This window comes from Arachis ipaensis, chromosome B7 (assembly GCF_059453495.1).
Source record: "Arachis ipaensis isolate K30076 ecotype BB chromosome B7, ASM5945349v1, whole genome shotgun sequence".
Lineage (NCBI taxonomy): Eukaryota > Viridiplantae > Streptophyta > Magnoliopsida > Fabales > Fabaceae > Arachis > Arachis ipaensis.
Window position 1 is genome coordinate 102,896,098 of NC_142442.1, and position 15,772 is coordinate 102,911,869.

At 39.2% G+C, this 15,772-nt stretch overlaps 1 protein-coding gene across 1 annotated transcript; it reads right to left on the reverse strand.

Moving 5' to 3' along the window:
* Positions 1-13,779: 13,779 nt before the first annotated feature.
* LOC107607414 (uncharacterized) lies at positions 13,780-14,295 on the reverse strand. Its single transcript, XM_016309378.1, has one exon. The coding sequence runs from the start codon at positions 14,293-14,295 to the stop codon at positions 13,780-13,782; it is 516 nt and encodes a 171-aa protein (XP_016164864.1).
* Between the last annotated feature and the right edge of the window lie 1,477 nt (positions 14,296-15,772).

Here is a 15,772-nt window from a genome sequence, read left to right on the forward strand (position 1 = left end):
CCTCTTTGTACTAAATCGATCATAACTTGAGCTACAGAGGTCCAAATGAGGCGATTCCAGTTGCGTTGGAAAGCTAACATCCGGGGCTTCAAAATGATATGCAATTTGCCATAGTTTCCATACAGTTAGATGACGCGCACGCATGGATCACGTGTACGTGTGACATTACGAATGTTCAGCGACGCGTATGCGTGGACAACACGTATGCATGACAGAGCCATGTGCTGCACGTATCAGAAAATGCTGGGGGCGATTTCTGGGCTCCTTTTGGCCTAGTTCCAAGCCCGAAAACATAGGTTAGAGGCTACAGAGTAGGGGAATCAATGAGACAACTTTCATTCACATAATTTTAGGTTTTCAGATGTAGTTTTCTAGAGAGAGGCTGTTTCCTCTATCTAGGTTTTAGGATTCTTAGGTTTAGCTATTTTCAATTTTAGATTTCTACTTTACTTTAATTTAGTTTCTCTTCTACTCTTATTTATTCTAGCACTTTAGTTTCTCTTCTCTTGGTGTGATTTATTTATTTATCCACTTTAGTTTATGAATTCTCCTGTTAAATTTAATTTTCTATTTAATACAATTTGAGGTATTTCATATTTATGATTGCTTTCTTCAATTTATGTTATTGATGCTTTCAATTGGTTGTTTGGATTTTATTATCTCCTATTGCTTTTCTATGCTTTTATGTTGTGCCTTCCAAGTGTTTGATAAAATGTTTGGTTGGATTTTAAATTAGCTTTTTATGTTCTTAGCTTAGATTGAGTAATTGGAGACTCTTGAATTGTCAAAGTCTCTTGTTGATTGACAATTGAAAGTTGCTAGTTGATTTGAATTCCACTAAAGCTAGTCTTTCCTTAGGAGTTGACTAGGACTTGAGGAATCAAATTGATTATTTCCACTTGACTTTTCTTCGTAGTTTGAGGTTGACTAAGTGGAGTAATGGACGATTTTTGTCACAATTGATGATGATAATGAAGATATGACTTCTAATTATCAATCCTTGCTAGGACTTTTCATAATTATTAGTTTATTTTCTTATCATTTACGTTCTTTGTTCAATATTTAAAAACCCAAAAAGATACAATCTCATAACCAATAGTAACATACTTCCTTGTAATTTCTTGAGAGACGACCCGAGGTTTGAATACTTCGGTTATTATTTTTAGGGGTTTGTTACTTGTGACAACCAAATTTTTGTATGAGAGGATTCTTTGTTGGTTTAGAAACTATACTTGCAACGAGATTTCATTTGTGAAATTCTAAACCACACAAAAATCCATTCATCATATGCTCTGCTTGAGTCAAGGGAGGGAAACTAGCCCTCTCCTCAGGGTCGGGTGACACCAGCTCGTAATTCTTCTCGTCTTCCCTATTACTACATATCCTATGGAACCTTCTAAGCCTCTCACAGTACTCTGGATCAGCCACAGTTACACACATCAGGACTATTGAATCTAGCCAATCGGCCATACCAGCAGGGAACTTTGATGGACATCTCAACAATATTTTTACGCGAAGACATAGACGAACTATCCCTACAAGTAAGAAAAAAAAGTCACTAACAAATAACTCAGACAAAAACAAGAAGTGGGGAAACAACCAAACAAATAAACAACTATAGCAGTAAAAGGACACCCCAAGATTTACACAAAGAAAAAGAGATCAAGCGCCAGAAGTCCAGGGGCATCCTTTGGAGGCAACAAGTACAGAGCACAATAAACTCTAATCCTCTCAAATAGAAGAAAAACACAAAGGAAACAAATAGAAGCCCATATATCAACAAACGGAGAAGTAAAAAGATTGCGACTTTCAAAGGAACAAAAGCATACAATGATCGACAAAGAAAGCTTCGTCTTTTTACGAAAAGAAAGCTCAGCAACAATCATCATTGGACGTAAAACAGAATTGGAAAACAATGCAAGGAAGTTTAGAATGGCAGAACGAACCTAAAGACAGAGAGACGAATGCACAAGACACGAACAGTCACTACTGAAAAGAAAACTCCAAGATATAATCTTGGGTCAGGGGGCAAGCAGAAAGGAAGCTTCTTTTCGCTAAGCAAACGAAACGCACGAACGCTCAAAGAGTAAAAATCCAGAAAAAGGAAGAAAAAGCTCAAGACAAAAGTGATATTAGAGAAAAGAAGGTTCTCTTCGGAAGAAAGGAAAGGGAGTAGGAGAAAAGGGCTAAGTTCAAATTCTTTTTTCGAAGTAAAGAGGGAAAACAAAACGGTAAAGGGTTAAAAATCTAATCAATGAGCTTTAAAAATAATTGCGCGTTCCCAAAGAAAATTAAAATGCACACCAAAGGCACGCCGTAATTAAAAGAAGTTGAAAAACACCTCGCATTAAAAAAGGCAATACCAGACTCGTACAAGGAGAAACTACACAAGATTGACCAAAGCCAAGATGCTCGAGCACGACTTCCCCAAAGGGGTTGAAGTTCAGAAAACACGACCTCAAAGGAAGATCGAAGCTCAAGCAGGGGCATTGTTCATACCATGGACCGAGCTATACGGTCTGGGTTGGATGGAAACAAAGCGACCGACCTCTTGCTAGGTTGGTCGTCACCGACCTCTTCCCAAAAGAGCTTGGCCAAATTGCCATAGAGGCCTAAGCAGGCCCAAACAGAAGGATGCAGCCCACTCTAAAGGCGGCTGGAAAAGATAGGTGACCTCGCCCAAGATAAGATAAGATAACTAGCTTATCTCAAGAAGGGTCACTCCACACTACTATAAATACACTGGAGCCCCCATGTATAACTCATAATCTAATTCTACACAAAAAACCTGCCTAAAGCCCGTGCTAACTTAAGCATCGGAGTCTCTTGCAGGTACCACCACCCTTCGGTGAACAAGGATCAGCAGCATCTCACGATTCAGCAAGTCGGACCCAGTGGCTCCAATCACACTCGAAGATCTCATCTGAGATCGACCTTCAGTTTTAGGTAACCCTCGGAACACTATCTCTCATAGTTTTCAAAAGCAAAGCCTCTAAGGCATCACAATACAACAATCCAAAACGTGAAAGAACTAATAACAAACTAAAATATAAAAAAAACCTCAAACATCCTCCACTATGTGACCACATCCCAAACTCACCGAGGTGGGTTGCGACCTGCATTTGAAAACTAATAACAAGATATGGTATGAGAACCAAAGGTTTTCAGTATGGTAACAGTGCCCAATATATAAGATATATGGTTCCGGGATGCCAAAGGCAATCTTAGAACTTCACATCATTACAGATATTCAAGCTTACGAAGTAAATAACTTAAACCATAAATAGGGTAATCTAACTTAAGGGATTTCTAACTAATACTAATCACCGCTGTCCCATGATGAGTGAGTTTTATGCCGGTATAGAATTTATCAATAAATCCAATCGTGAGTATAGCCTAAACCGACATGCAATTCCATACCAAACAAAGAAATTGTGTTGCCATAATACAAAATAAATAACCGAGAGTATTAGTCCTGAGTCGTTCTCCCTAGGAGTGCTCCAAGATGCACATTATTGGTTAGAGGATGTATTGGTGTATTGGAGTTTAAGGCAAGAAAGGAGCAAGCGAGCTAATAGTGTGAGTGACAATCAAGCAATGCAAAAGCCTTGGCTAGGAGTGAGAATTGGACTTCCTATTATCAAAATCTCTATCAATTGTGACTACAACTAGTTATTGCTTCACTTAGTTAACCTCTAGCATGAAGGAAAGTCAAGTGAAAGTAACTAATTTGAATTCATAAGTCCTAGTCTAATCAAAGTGAAAGGCTAGTTTTAGTGACATGCAAATCAATTAGCAATTTCCAATTGATAATCAACAACGGATATTGATAATTCAAGTGTCTCCAATATCTCAACCCCCAAGCCAAGAATAAAAAGTCTATTCCATAGCTAAAGTTGGCATTTTCTCAAACACTTGGAGATCAAGGATGAAAGACATTGTAAAATTGAGAATAAACTTGAAATCAAAGATATGCACTATAGGAGATTAACAACAATCAAACAATTAGCAACAATGAACATAAAATTCCTCAAGCATCAATTAAAATCAAAGTAACAAAATTCCAAATCTAAAATCCACAAGTAACTTGAGTAACAAGAACTAAATGGAGAGAGTAGGAGAATTAGATTTACAACTTGAAGCAAGGTAGAATTGAATTGACAAAAGATCTCACCAATGGATCCAAGAGAATTCCAAATTGAGATGAAAACCCTAGAGAGAAGCTAGAGTTTCTCTCTCTACAAATGTAACTTCCAAAAACTAACTAAAAATATCTCAATGTGTGAATGCCTCCTAATCCTTTCATCCCTTGGTCCTCTTAAGTGTTTTGGCGCCAAAGTTGGTTCAGATTGGGCCCACAGCCTTTGTGAATTTGCCCAGGACGATTTCACTTTAAAAATCACGTGCCAGTATCGACGCGTATGCGTACAGCACGCGTGCGCGTCCCTGGGGTTTTATGATCCACGTGTGAAAGAGCAAAATTCTCACGCGATCTATAATTTTCACGAATAAATTTCCATTGTAAGTATAGCTTCTAGACCGACAAGAATTCCTTTCTTACAAAAGTTTGGTTGTCACAAGTAACAAAACCCAATAAAATTTATAACCGAAGTATTTAAACCTCGGGTTGTCTTCTCAAGGAATTGCAGGGAGGTATGATTTATTATTGGTTATGAAAAAATGGTATATTTTTGGGTTTTTGAAGTAAGGAACAAGTAATTTAAATGGCAATAAAAATAAATTAATAATTAGAAAATCTCTTGGCAAGGTATAAGAATTGAAAATTCTATCCTGGTTATCCTTATCAGGTGTGATGAGAATTGTTGTTACTCCCACTTAGTTAACCCTTACTAAATAAAGAAAAGTCAAGTGGACTAATTAATTTGATCCTCAAGTCCTAGTCAACTCATGTGGGGAGACTAGCTTTAGAGCGATCCAAATAAATCAGCAGCTCCAATTTCAATCAACAGCTGAGTTTGACAACTTAAGTGTTATCAATTACTTAACCAAAACCAAAAGGAGAAAATAAATCTAAATTAAATTGAAAGCAATCATAAATAGAATGAAACAATCATTAATCTGAAATACCTCAAATTGCATTTAAACATAAATTCAAATCCTAACATGAAAAGTTTGTAAATCAATAATGAAAAGATAAATGACAATTAAAGTAATAGAATAAATAAAAGTAGAAAATAAATTAAAGGAACATTGAACCTGTGATTTAAGAGATCATAGCTTAAACATAATAGAAATCTTAAATTCTAATCCTAAGAGAGAGGAGAGAGCCTCTCTCTTTAAAGGCTACATCTAATCCTAAAATTATGAATATTGTATCTATCACTAAGTTGTTATTTGATTCCTCCATTCTCTGGCTTATATTCTGTGTTTCTGACTTGGATTTGGGCCGAAAAAGGATCCAGAAATCGCTGGGGGCGTTTTCTGCAGATTCTTGTACGTGGCGTCTGTCACGCGTTCGTGTGGATCACGCGTTCGCGTGGTCTAGGAGTTTTCCTTGTCACGCGTTTGCGTCGGTCATGCGTTCGCGTCATTTACGTTCTGCTCAAGGCGCGCATTCGCGTCGTCCACACGTACGCATCGATGCCATTTCGCGCTAAGCACGCGTCCGCGTCGTCCATGCGTTCGTGTCGCTGCCTTTTCTTCAAAACTCCATTTTTGTATGTTTCCTTTCTATCCTCTAAGCCATTCCTGTCCTATGAGACCTGAAATACTAAACACACAAATCATGATATTGAATGGTAATAAAGGGTAATTAAAATTAATATTTTTAAAGCATAGGAAACATGTTTCTCACATATATCATAAAATAAGGAAGGAATAGTAAAACCATGCAATTTACATGAATAAGTGGGTGAAGAATTGATAGAAACACTCAATTTAAGCACAAAATACATCATAAAATATGGGTTTATCAACCTCCCCACACTTAAACAATAGCATGTCCTCATGCTAAATCCAAGAGAAAGGGTAAAGTTAGAATGGTAGAATCTTATGCAATGCAATCTATTCTAAATGCAAGCTACCTACATGAATCATGCAATTTTAATTATCATCCACCTATATATATAGAGCTTACATGTGGTTAATTTGGTTCATATTTCCAAGGAATCATATAGCCAAGCCTAAATCATGTTAAAGCACTTTCACAATTGAGTTGGGTAAAAATATTTTACAAACTTGCAAGACAATTAACAATTAAACAGAGACATATGGTGATGAGCTATTGAACCTTCACTGGATTTTGTGTTTACTCTCTAGTCACTCAGTGTTTGGGGTTAATCACTCTATTCTTTTCTATTCCTTCTTTCTAAAACTTTGTTATTCATCTAACCAATCTACAAATATACAATGTATACATACAAACATCATGAGGTCTTTTCAAGGTTGTAATGGGGCCAAGGTAAATGTAAGGGTATATATAAGGCTAAGTGAGCTATAAGTTGAATCCTTAATTAGTCTAAGATCTCACCTAACATATACATACTCTTTTATAGGTTTGAGAAATTGCCTGGCCACCATATTTTCCAATTTTTTATTACAAACTCATGTACTAACTTTACTTTGATTTTTACCTTATGTGCATTGATTTCTTCATTAAGCTTATTATTGGGGTAATTTTGTCCCCTTATTTATTTAATAAAAAAGGAAAGATTTTTTTTTGAAACATAAACATAACATATATCAATGCACATGGTATTTTTCTTTCTTTCTTTTTTTCCTTTTCTTTTTGATGTTCTTATATACAAAGGTACCAATGCATATGGTTTACATATTCAATTGACACATGAGTGTGTACCCAATTCCCAATAATTTCAATAAAAACAAAAATATGCTCTTACCTCAACCAATGTCCCTAAGTTTCCCACATTTGAATGACACACATACTCTAGCCGAAGCTAATCAAAGATTCAAATAAGGACATTTATGGTTTTTCGCTTTAGGCTTGTAATGTGCTAAAATTAAGAACAAGTGGGTTAATCGTAGGCTCAAAGTTGGCTAACAAAGGTTGTTGTCAGGTAAGGCTTATTTGGGTAAGTGGCTAAGTGAATTAATGGCATCAATCACATGCATGCATTCATACACACAATAATGGACATATAGAGTTGACGAGAGAATTATTGCCGGTTTAAAATCAATCAAAATAAGAATCACTTCATTAATAGCATAGCCCAAACCAACAATGAACTCTCACAATCAAAGTTTAAATCAAAGATGTCACAGTTCAAATCAAATAACCAAGAGTATTCAAACTCCTGAGTCGTCTCTCCAGGAGTACTTCTAGAACAATGAGTGTGCAGATCTAGTTGTAGTGATCAAGGGGTTGTCAATGAAGAAATGAAAATATAAAGCAATAAAAGAGCATGCAAAATTGTAATGATTAAACTAATAAAGAAATTAAAGAACCGACTATGTAATATAAACAAGTAAAGTATAAAAGAGATTAACATAGAAATGTATGAATGATTAAAAGCTTAAAAAAGAGTCTTGGCTTGGAGTGAGCTAAGGGTCCTTTCCTTGTTGGAACCACAACAATGACAATTATGATGGATTAATCTCACTTGATCAACCCTCACATCGGAAAGTAAGTTAAATGAGTATAAGTGTTCCCAACCCACAAATCCTAAATTGCTTGCTAATTGGTTTAGCAACAAATTAGCGTTAGTGGGAACAAGAAAAATTAATAATCCAAGTATTGAAACTAAATGTTGGACATTCTAACTCTAGAAACCCAATTAGCGTTAGTCAGAGAAAATAGGGCAGCGCGCACACACAAGTTGTGCTGGCGCTGCGACCAGAGGGCACATTAAGGCGTGTGCAAACGCACAGGTGCGTGCGGCCGTACAGATGGCGAAAAACACAATTTTATGCGCACACACAGGTTGGTGCGTACGCACATATGCCCTGTTTCAGAAAATTCTTTTCTCCTCAAAACTAAGGTTCGTACCCTTAGCATAGCAATATACCAACCCCAAATCATTCAAACAAGCACAATTTCATGGTCCACAAGTAATTTAACTCATTCAACTCAAAATTATCAAACCAAACCTAAACTACTCATTATATCACAAGAAAGCAATTAATTCAAAAAGCTATTAACAAGAGATAAAATTGAAACAATGTTACCATGGTGGGGTGTCTTCCACTGAGCACTTTGGTTTTGAGTCCTAAGTTGGACTTGTATGGCTTCATTTGTCACCTGGAAACTTCACCAAGGAGGAAAATCTCCAACTCATTGGTATTTTTGGGTTGAGTGTGATAAAGCTTCACCCCATGACCATTAACTTTGAACTTCACTCCAATGGTAGGGTGGATCACCTCCACCACCCCATAAGGCTTGACATCTACTACTCTAAATGGCCCGTCCCATCTTGATCTCAATTTTCCGGGCATCAATCGCAATCTTTAATTATACATAAGCACTTTATCACATATCTTGAAATTCTTCCTCCTGATATTCTGGTAATGGAATGCCTTAGCTTTTTCCTTGTAGAACTGAGCATTCTCATACGCTTTCAACCTAAGGCATTCTAATTCCTCCAATTGAAGCTTACGTTCCATTCCCGCCCCCTTTAAGTCCGGATTGCAATTCTTCACCGCCCAATAGACTCTATGTTGGATCTCAACCGGAAGGTAACAAGGCTTCCCAAAAACAATACGGAAGGGGCTCATTCCAATTGGGGTCTTGTAAGCGGTCCTATAGGCCCATAATGCATCTCCCAATCTAGAACTCCAATCCTTCCTCTGTGGATTAACCACCTTCTCTAATATTCTTTTGATCTCCCTGTTGGATACTTCCGCTTGCCCATTGGTTTGAGGGGGATAGACTGTAAAAACTTTGTGAATGACCCCATAATTTTTTATCAATGCCTCAATTTTCCTGTTACAGAAATGGGTTCCTTGGTCACTCACGATTGCTCGTGGTGACCCAAATCTATAAATAATGTTATTTTTCACAAATGAAGCAACGGTATTAGCGTCATCGCAACGGGTAGGAATTGCTTCCACCTATTTGGAGACGTAATCCACTGCTAACAATATGTACACAAACCCATTGGAATTTGGAAATGGCCCCATGATATCTATGCCCCAAACATAAAAAATCTCACAAAAAATCATCGGCTGTTGGGGCATTTCATCTCTTTGTGAGGTATTTCCAGATTTTTGGCATTGATGACAAGATTTGCAAAATTGGTTGGCATCCCTAAATAAAGTAGGCCACCAGAATCCACAGTCTAAAACCTTTCTCGCTGTTCGCTGTGGGCCAAAATGACCCCCACTCTCAGATGAGTGACAAAATTGAAGGATAGATTGGAACTCAGATTCCGGCACACATTTTCTAATTACTTGATCCGCTCCACGCCTCCATAGATGTGGATCATCCCAAAGATAATACTTAGCATCTCTTCTCAATTTATCTTTTTGATGCTTTGAAAATTGTGGGGGAAAAACGTGAGAGACCAAGTAATTAGCTATCGGGGCAAACTAAGGGGTGCTATCTAAAGGAAATGAGTCATTAATAGGAGTGGGATCCGGAGTTAAATGTTTGAGCCAACTCAAATGGTCCGCCACTAGATTTTGGGATCCCCTTCTATCTTTAATCTCCAAGTCAAATTCTTGCAAGAGTAATATCCACCTAATAAGACTAGGCTTTGACTCTTTCTTCTTTAGAAAATATTTCAATGCGGCATGGTCCGAATACACCACCACTTTAGAGCCTAGCAAATAAGGTCGAAACTTGTCTAGAGCAAAAACAATGGCTAGAAGCTCTTTTTCGGTGGTGGTGTAATTCGACTGAGCCGAATCCAAAGTTTTTGATGCATAAGCTATAGTGTAGGGAGCGTTACCATCGCGCTGAGCTAGCACGGCACCTACGGCATGATTCAAGGCATCGCACATGATCTCAAAAGGTTGACTCCAATTTGGGCCTCGCACAATAGGGACTATGGTTAATGCTTCCTTCAACTTGTCAAAAGCCTTTTTGCAATCTTCACTGAAATGGAATGCCACATCCTTTTGTAGTAGGCGGGAAAGAGGTAAGGCGACTTTTCTAATGTCCTTGATGAACCGACGATAAAAGCCTGCATGACCAAGGAAGGAATGGATCTCCCTCACCGAGGAGGGGTAAGGTAAACTCGAAATGACATCGATCTTGGCCGGGTCAATGGAGATTCCGTCTTTAGAGACAATATGACCCAATAATATACCTTGCTTCACCATGAAGTGGCACTTTTCAAAATTCAAAACAAGGCTAGTATTGGTGCATCGCTCTAGTACCCTAGCTAAGTTCCCTAAACAAGCATCAAAGGAGCTACCATACACACTGAAATCGTCCATGAAGGCTTCCATACAATCTTCCAAAAGATCCAAGAAAACACTTGTCATGCATCTTTGAAACATTGCTGGTGCATTGCACAAGCCAAACGGCATTCTCTTATACGCAAACGTTCTAAAGGGACAAGTAAAAGTAGTTTTCTCCTGATCCTCAGGAGCTCTGTGAATTTGAAAGTACCCTGTGTATCCATCTAAAAAGCAATAATGGGATTTACCTACCAATCGATCCAACATTTGGTTAATGAATGGCAACGGGTAGTGGTCCTTCCTCATTGCTTGATTCAGCCGGCGATAATAAATGCACACTCACCAAGTATTCTACACTCGGGTGGCCATAAGTTCTCCGCTCTCTGTTTTCACCATTGTTACCCCAGACTTCTTCGGCTCTACTCGGACCGGACTCACCCATTCACTGTCAAAAATGGGATAAATGATGTCCGCTTCCAAGAGGCGAGTTACTTCCTTCTTGACCACATCAAGGATTGTAGGATTTAGCCGTCTTTGCAGTTGTCGAACCGGCTTAGCGCCTTCTTCCAAGAAAATCCTATGGAGGCACACTTAAGGACTTATTCCCACAATGTCACTTAGACTCCATCCAATTGCCTTTTTATACTTCCGAATAACTTCAAGGAGTTATTGCTCTTCTTGATCGGAGAGATCGGTTGCCACTATCACCAGAAACTTATGTTCCTTATTAAGGAACGCATATTTAACATGAGGTGGTAGTTGTTTCAAATCTTCCCTTGCTTCTTGGTGGGGTAACTTATCCTCTTGTTTGTGGAGACTTGGTGGGTCACTTTTATCTTCTTCATCACTTAAACCCTTTTGAAACTCATGATGGCTATCTACCTCAAGGTCATCCTCTCTTCCATCTTCAATGAAATTCTCGACCCCATCAATAGATTCCTCCTTCGGAAGAGCGGGTTGAGGGTTTTTCTCATTAACCGGTTCACTTCCTTCCGGAGTTATAGCATCAATGTTAGATTTTAGGGTTGATGGGTGTGGCAAGGGTGGAGGGGCAAGGTTACTAAGGGTGGAGTGAAAGGGTGCTAGACGTGACAAAGCCTCGGCAGGAGTTGCCATGCAATTCTCTTGCTTCCTTTGAAATTCTCTTTATTCTTGGATGAGGGCTTGAAACTAGGTTCTCCATAAGGGAAGTTAATGGGTGCGCAGATCAGTAGCGGGGTGTGATAAACCCCAATTTTGTGGTTTATCTTGTGCTTATTTCACGGGATTCTATCACCTTTTCCCACATTTATTCAATGAAATAGCATGGTTTTGTAATTCTCCCCTAAATTATGCTTAAATGTGAAAACATGCTTTTAGGCCCTTAAATTGGTGATTTTAGTTCACTTTAATTCCATTCGATGCCTTGATGTATTTGTTGAGTGATCTCAGGTTCATAAGGCAAGTATTGGATGGAAGAAATGAGGAGAAAACCATACAAAGTGGAGAACGCATGAAGAAACAAAGATTGGGAATACTTCAATGGGCGTGCAAGCGTATAAGGCGCGTGCGCGCGCAGAAGTGGCATCGCATGGTGACACGTATGCGTACATGGCGCGTATGCGCGGATGAGAAAAATGGCCAAGCGATGCGCACGCGCACATGGCGCGTACGCGCCGTTACTCGCACGTGACCCACTTAAAGGCAAAACTCTGGGGGTGATTTCTGAGCTGCCCAGGCCCAAATCCAACGTGTTTCTTAGTGTATTTCATGCAGAATTGAAGCCCAAGCAAAGGGGGAGCAATTGTTTGTAACTTAGCATCTTGTAGGTTAGTTTCTAAAGAGAAAAGCTCTATCTTCTCTCTAGAATTAGGGTTCTTAGGACATTTCCGTCTTAGATCTAGGTTCAATTTCATGATTTCATCTCATTTCCTTTGTGAATTATTTCTTCTACTCTTTCATTCTCATGGTTTGTAGTGTTAATTTTACTTTTATGCTTCTTTCATGTTTATGAATACTCATGTTGGATTTGGTTTACATTTAATGAAATTTGATGTTTGATGTTTCCTTTATTGATGATTGAGTTGTGAATTTACTTTTCTTGCAATTGGTAGTTGGTAGATTTATCATTCTTGCACTTTTACCATATTTTCCTTTTGTACCCACGAAGTGTTTGACAAAATGCTTGGTTGGGTTTTAGAGTAGACTTTGAGCATTCTTGGGTTGGAAAGAGTAATTAGGTAATCTTGAGTCATGAAAACCCAATTTAGATTGGTGATCTAGAGTTGTTAGTTAATATTAATTCCATTGACTCCAATCTCTTGCTAATTTAATTAGTGAGTTGATTGGGACATTTGGATTGAGATTAGCTAGTCTTGTTTGACTTTCTCTCATGGAAGATAACTTACACCTTCTTCCAATGTTGGAAATGATGAAATAAGATAAATTCTTGTTAATTATTGTTATTAGTGACTAGGATGGAAAGCCTATGATCTCAATCCTTGCCATGAATGTCTCTCTTTATTAATTGCTTTCTTTAATTGCTTTCTTTACTTTTCTTGTCATCTATTTTATCGCCTCTTTTATCAACCAAACCCCCTTGCCCCCTTCATAGCCAATAAGCATACACTTCATTGCAATTCCTTGTGAGACAACCCGGAGTCTAAATACTTCGGTTATTTCTTATTTGGGGTTTGTTCCTTGTGACAACCAAAAATTTTTTATGTGAGAATTGTTTGTTAATTTGGAGCTATGCTTACAACGAAGTAATTCTTTTCTATAAGAAGAAAATCTAGACCATCGAGCAATTCTTATTATCAGGGTGCATACGCATGTGCGCACACGCGTGGGACGAGTCATGCGGCGGGTGAAGTATGGGCCCAGCTTTTGCATAACTCTCGGGTTCACATACCCAGAGGATGAGAAACGCAACCGACGTGTACGCGTTTAGCACGCTTGCGCATGGGTTGCTAGATTAGGTTCAGGGACGCGTACGCGTCATGTGCGCGTACGCCTGAGAGGGGTTATGCGTGGGACTCAGTGCTGGCTCATATGTTGCGCAACTCTCTGGTTTTCATTACAAGGAGTAGCGAAAGGCCAACGACGCGGACGCGTCACATACGCCCACGCGTGGGTACCCTCTTTTTTTTTAACATGAAGGAATGCATTTTCATCATAAATTTAGTGGGCAATTAAGCCAAAGAGACCAGAAACACTCAAAAATCTATGTAATGCTCAAAATAGAGTGTTGTCTTCCACACTAAGGATCCAACCTATTTAAGATCAATGCAAACCTTCATGAACATCACAACTTAGCACAATAAAGTCTATCTAAACAATCTCAAAAACTAAGCATTCACCAAATCAAGCAACAATTTAAACGTTATATACAAAAGAGACAAAAAAGATAGATCTCACCATGGTGGGGTGTCTCCCACCTAGCACTTTTGTTTAATGTCCTTAAGTTGGACGGTCACTAACTCAATTCTCTTTGCCATTAGGTGCATCTTCCAAAAGGAACACCTCAATCTCCTTGTTGCTTTTTATCTTTTCTCCATGATACAACTTTAGGCGATGCCTATTAACCTTGAAGATGTTGGAGCTTGATGGATGGCGCAAATGATAAACCCCATACGGCTCCGCCTTTTCTACTCTATAAGGTCCTTCCCATCTTGACCTTAGCTTTCCGGGCATCAACCTCAATCTTGAATTGTAGAGGAGGACTAGTTCGCTGGCCCTAAATTCTCTTCCCCTTATGTTCTTATCGTGCACGGCTTTCATCCTCTCCTTGTAGAGTCTAGAGTTCTCATAGGCTTCTAACCTCAAACATTCCAATTCCACTAATTGTAGTTTTCTCTCAATTCCAGTCCCTCCCAAACTTGAATTGCACTCTTTGACGGCCCAGTATGCCATGTGCTCTATCTCCACCGGTAGGTGGCAAGCTTTGCCATAGACCAACCGAAATGGGCTCATACCAATTGGCTTCTTGTAAGCCATTCGGTAGGCCCATAGTGCGTCGGTGAGCTTAGAACTTCAATCCTTTCGATGAGGCTTCACAATCTTTTCCAATATGCATTTAATCTCCCGATTGGAAACCTCGGCTTGGCCGTTCGTTTGGGGATGGTAGGCCGTGGCTACTTTATGCATGATCCCATATTTTCTCATTAGCCCTTCCATTCTCTTGTTGCAAAAATGTGAGCCTTGATCACTCACGATTTCTCGTGGCGACCCAAAGCGATAAATTATGTTATTCCTCACAAAAGAAAGGATCACATTAGCATCGTCCGTCTGGGTGGGTATAACTTCCACCCATTTGGCTAGTAGAATGTAGAGAAAACCATTGGAGTTTGGGAATGGCCCCATGAAGTCGATACCCCACACATCAAAAATCTCACAAAATAGCATGGTTTGTTGGGGTATTTCATCCTTCTTGAAGATATTACCAAATCTAAGACATTGAAAATAAGATTTACAAAAGAGAGAAGAGTCCTTGAAAAGGATTGGCCACCAAAATCCACAATCTAGGATCTTTCTTGCCGTCCTTTGGGGTCTATAATGGCCACCACCCTCAGAGGAGTGGCAAGCTTCCAAGATTGATTGGAATTCAGTTTGTGGGATGCACCTCCGAATTACTTGATTCGCACCACATCTCCAAAGGTATGGGTCATCCCATACATAGCATTTGGATTCGCATTTTAGCATATCCTTTTGATACTTGGAGAGATTAGGAGGAAAGGTGCGAGACACCAAGTAATTGGCAATTGGTGCATACCAAGGTATGACTTTAGAGATTGCTTGCAAGCCCTCAAAGGGAAAAGAATTATTAATAGGAGTGGGGTCGCCTTTGGTGTGCTCAAGGCGACTCAAGTGATCCGCCACTAGGTTTTGCGAACCACTCCTATCTTTAATTTCTAGGTCAAATTCTTGCAATAACAAAACCCTTCTAATCAACCTTGGTTTGGATTCCTTCTTAGCCAATAAATATTTTAACACCGCATGATCCGAGTACACTACCACCTTGGAACCAAGTAGATAAGCTCGAAATTTATCCAAAGCGAAGACAATAGCCAACAACTCTTTCTCGGTGGTAGTGTAATTGGACTGGGCTCCATCTAAAGTTTTTGATGCATAGGCGATGACATAGGATTCTTACCCTCGCGCTGTGCTAGCGCAGCTCCCACCGCATAGTTTGAGGCGTCACACCTGATCTCAAAAGGTCTAGTCCAATCTGGTCCTCGCACTATAAGAGCTTGGTTCAAGGCAATTTTGAGCTTGTCAAAGGCCTCAATGCACTCTTGGCTCAATTCAAAGTCCACATCCTTTTACAACAATCGAGATAGGGGTAATGCTATCTTGGCTTAATGAATCGCCGGTAAAAACCTGCATGACCAAGGAACGCACGGACTTCCCTCTCGGAGGAGGGGTAAGGAAAACTAGATATAACATTGATCTTTGCTGGATCCACAAAAATACC

Excerpts from the sequence above, each read along its gene's own strand:
- LOC107607414 (XM_016309378.1), bottom strand. The coding sequence starts at position 14,295 with ATGGCTTACAAGAAGCCAATTGGTATGAGCCCATTTCGGTTGGTCTAT.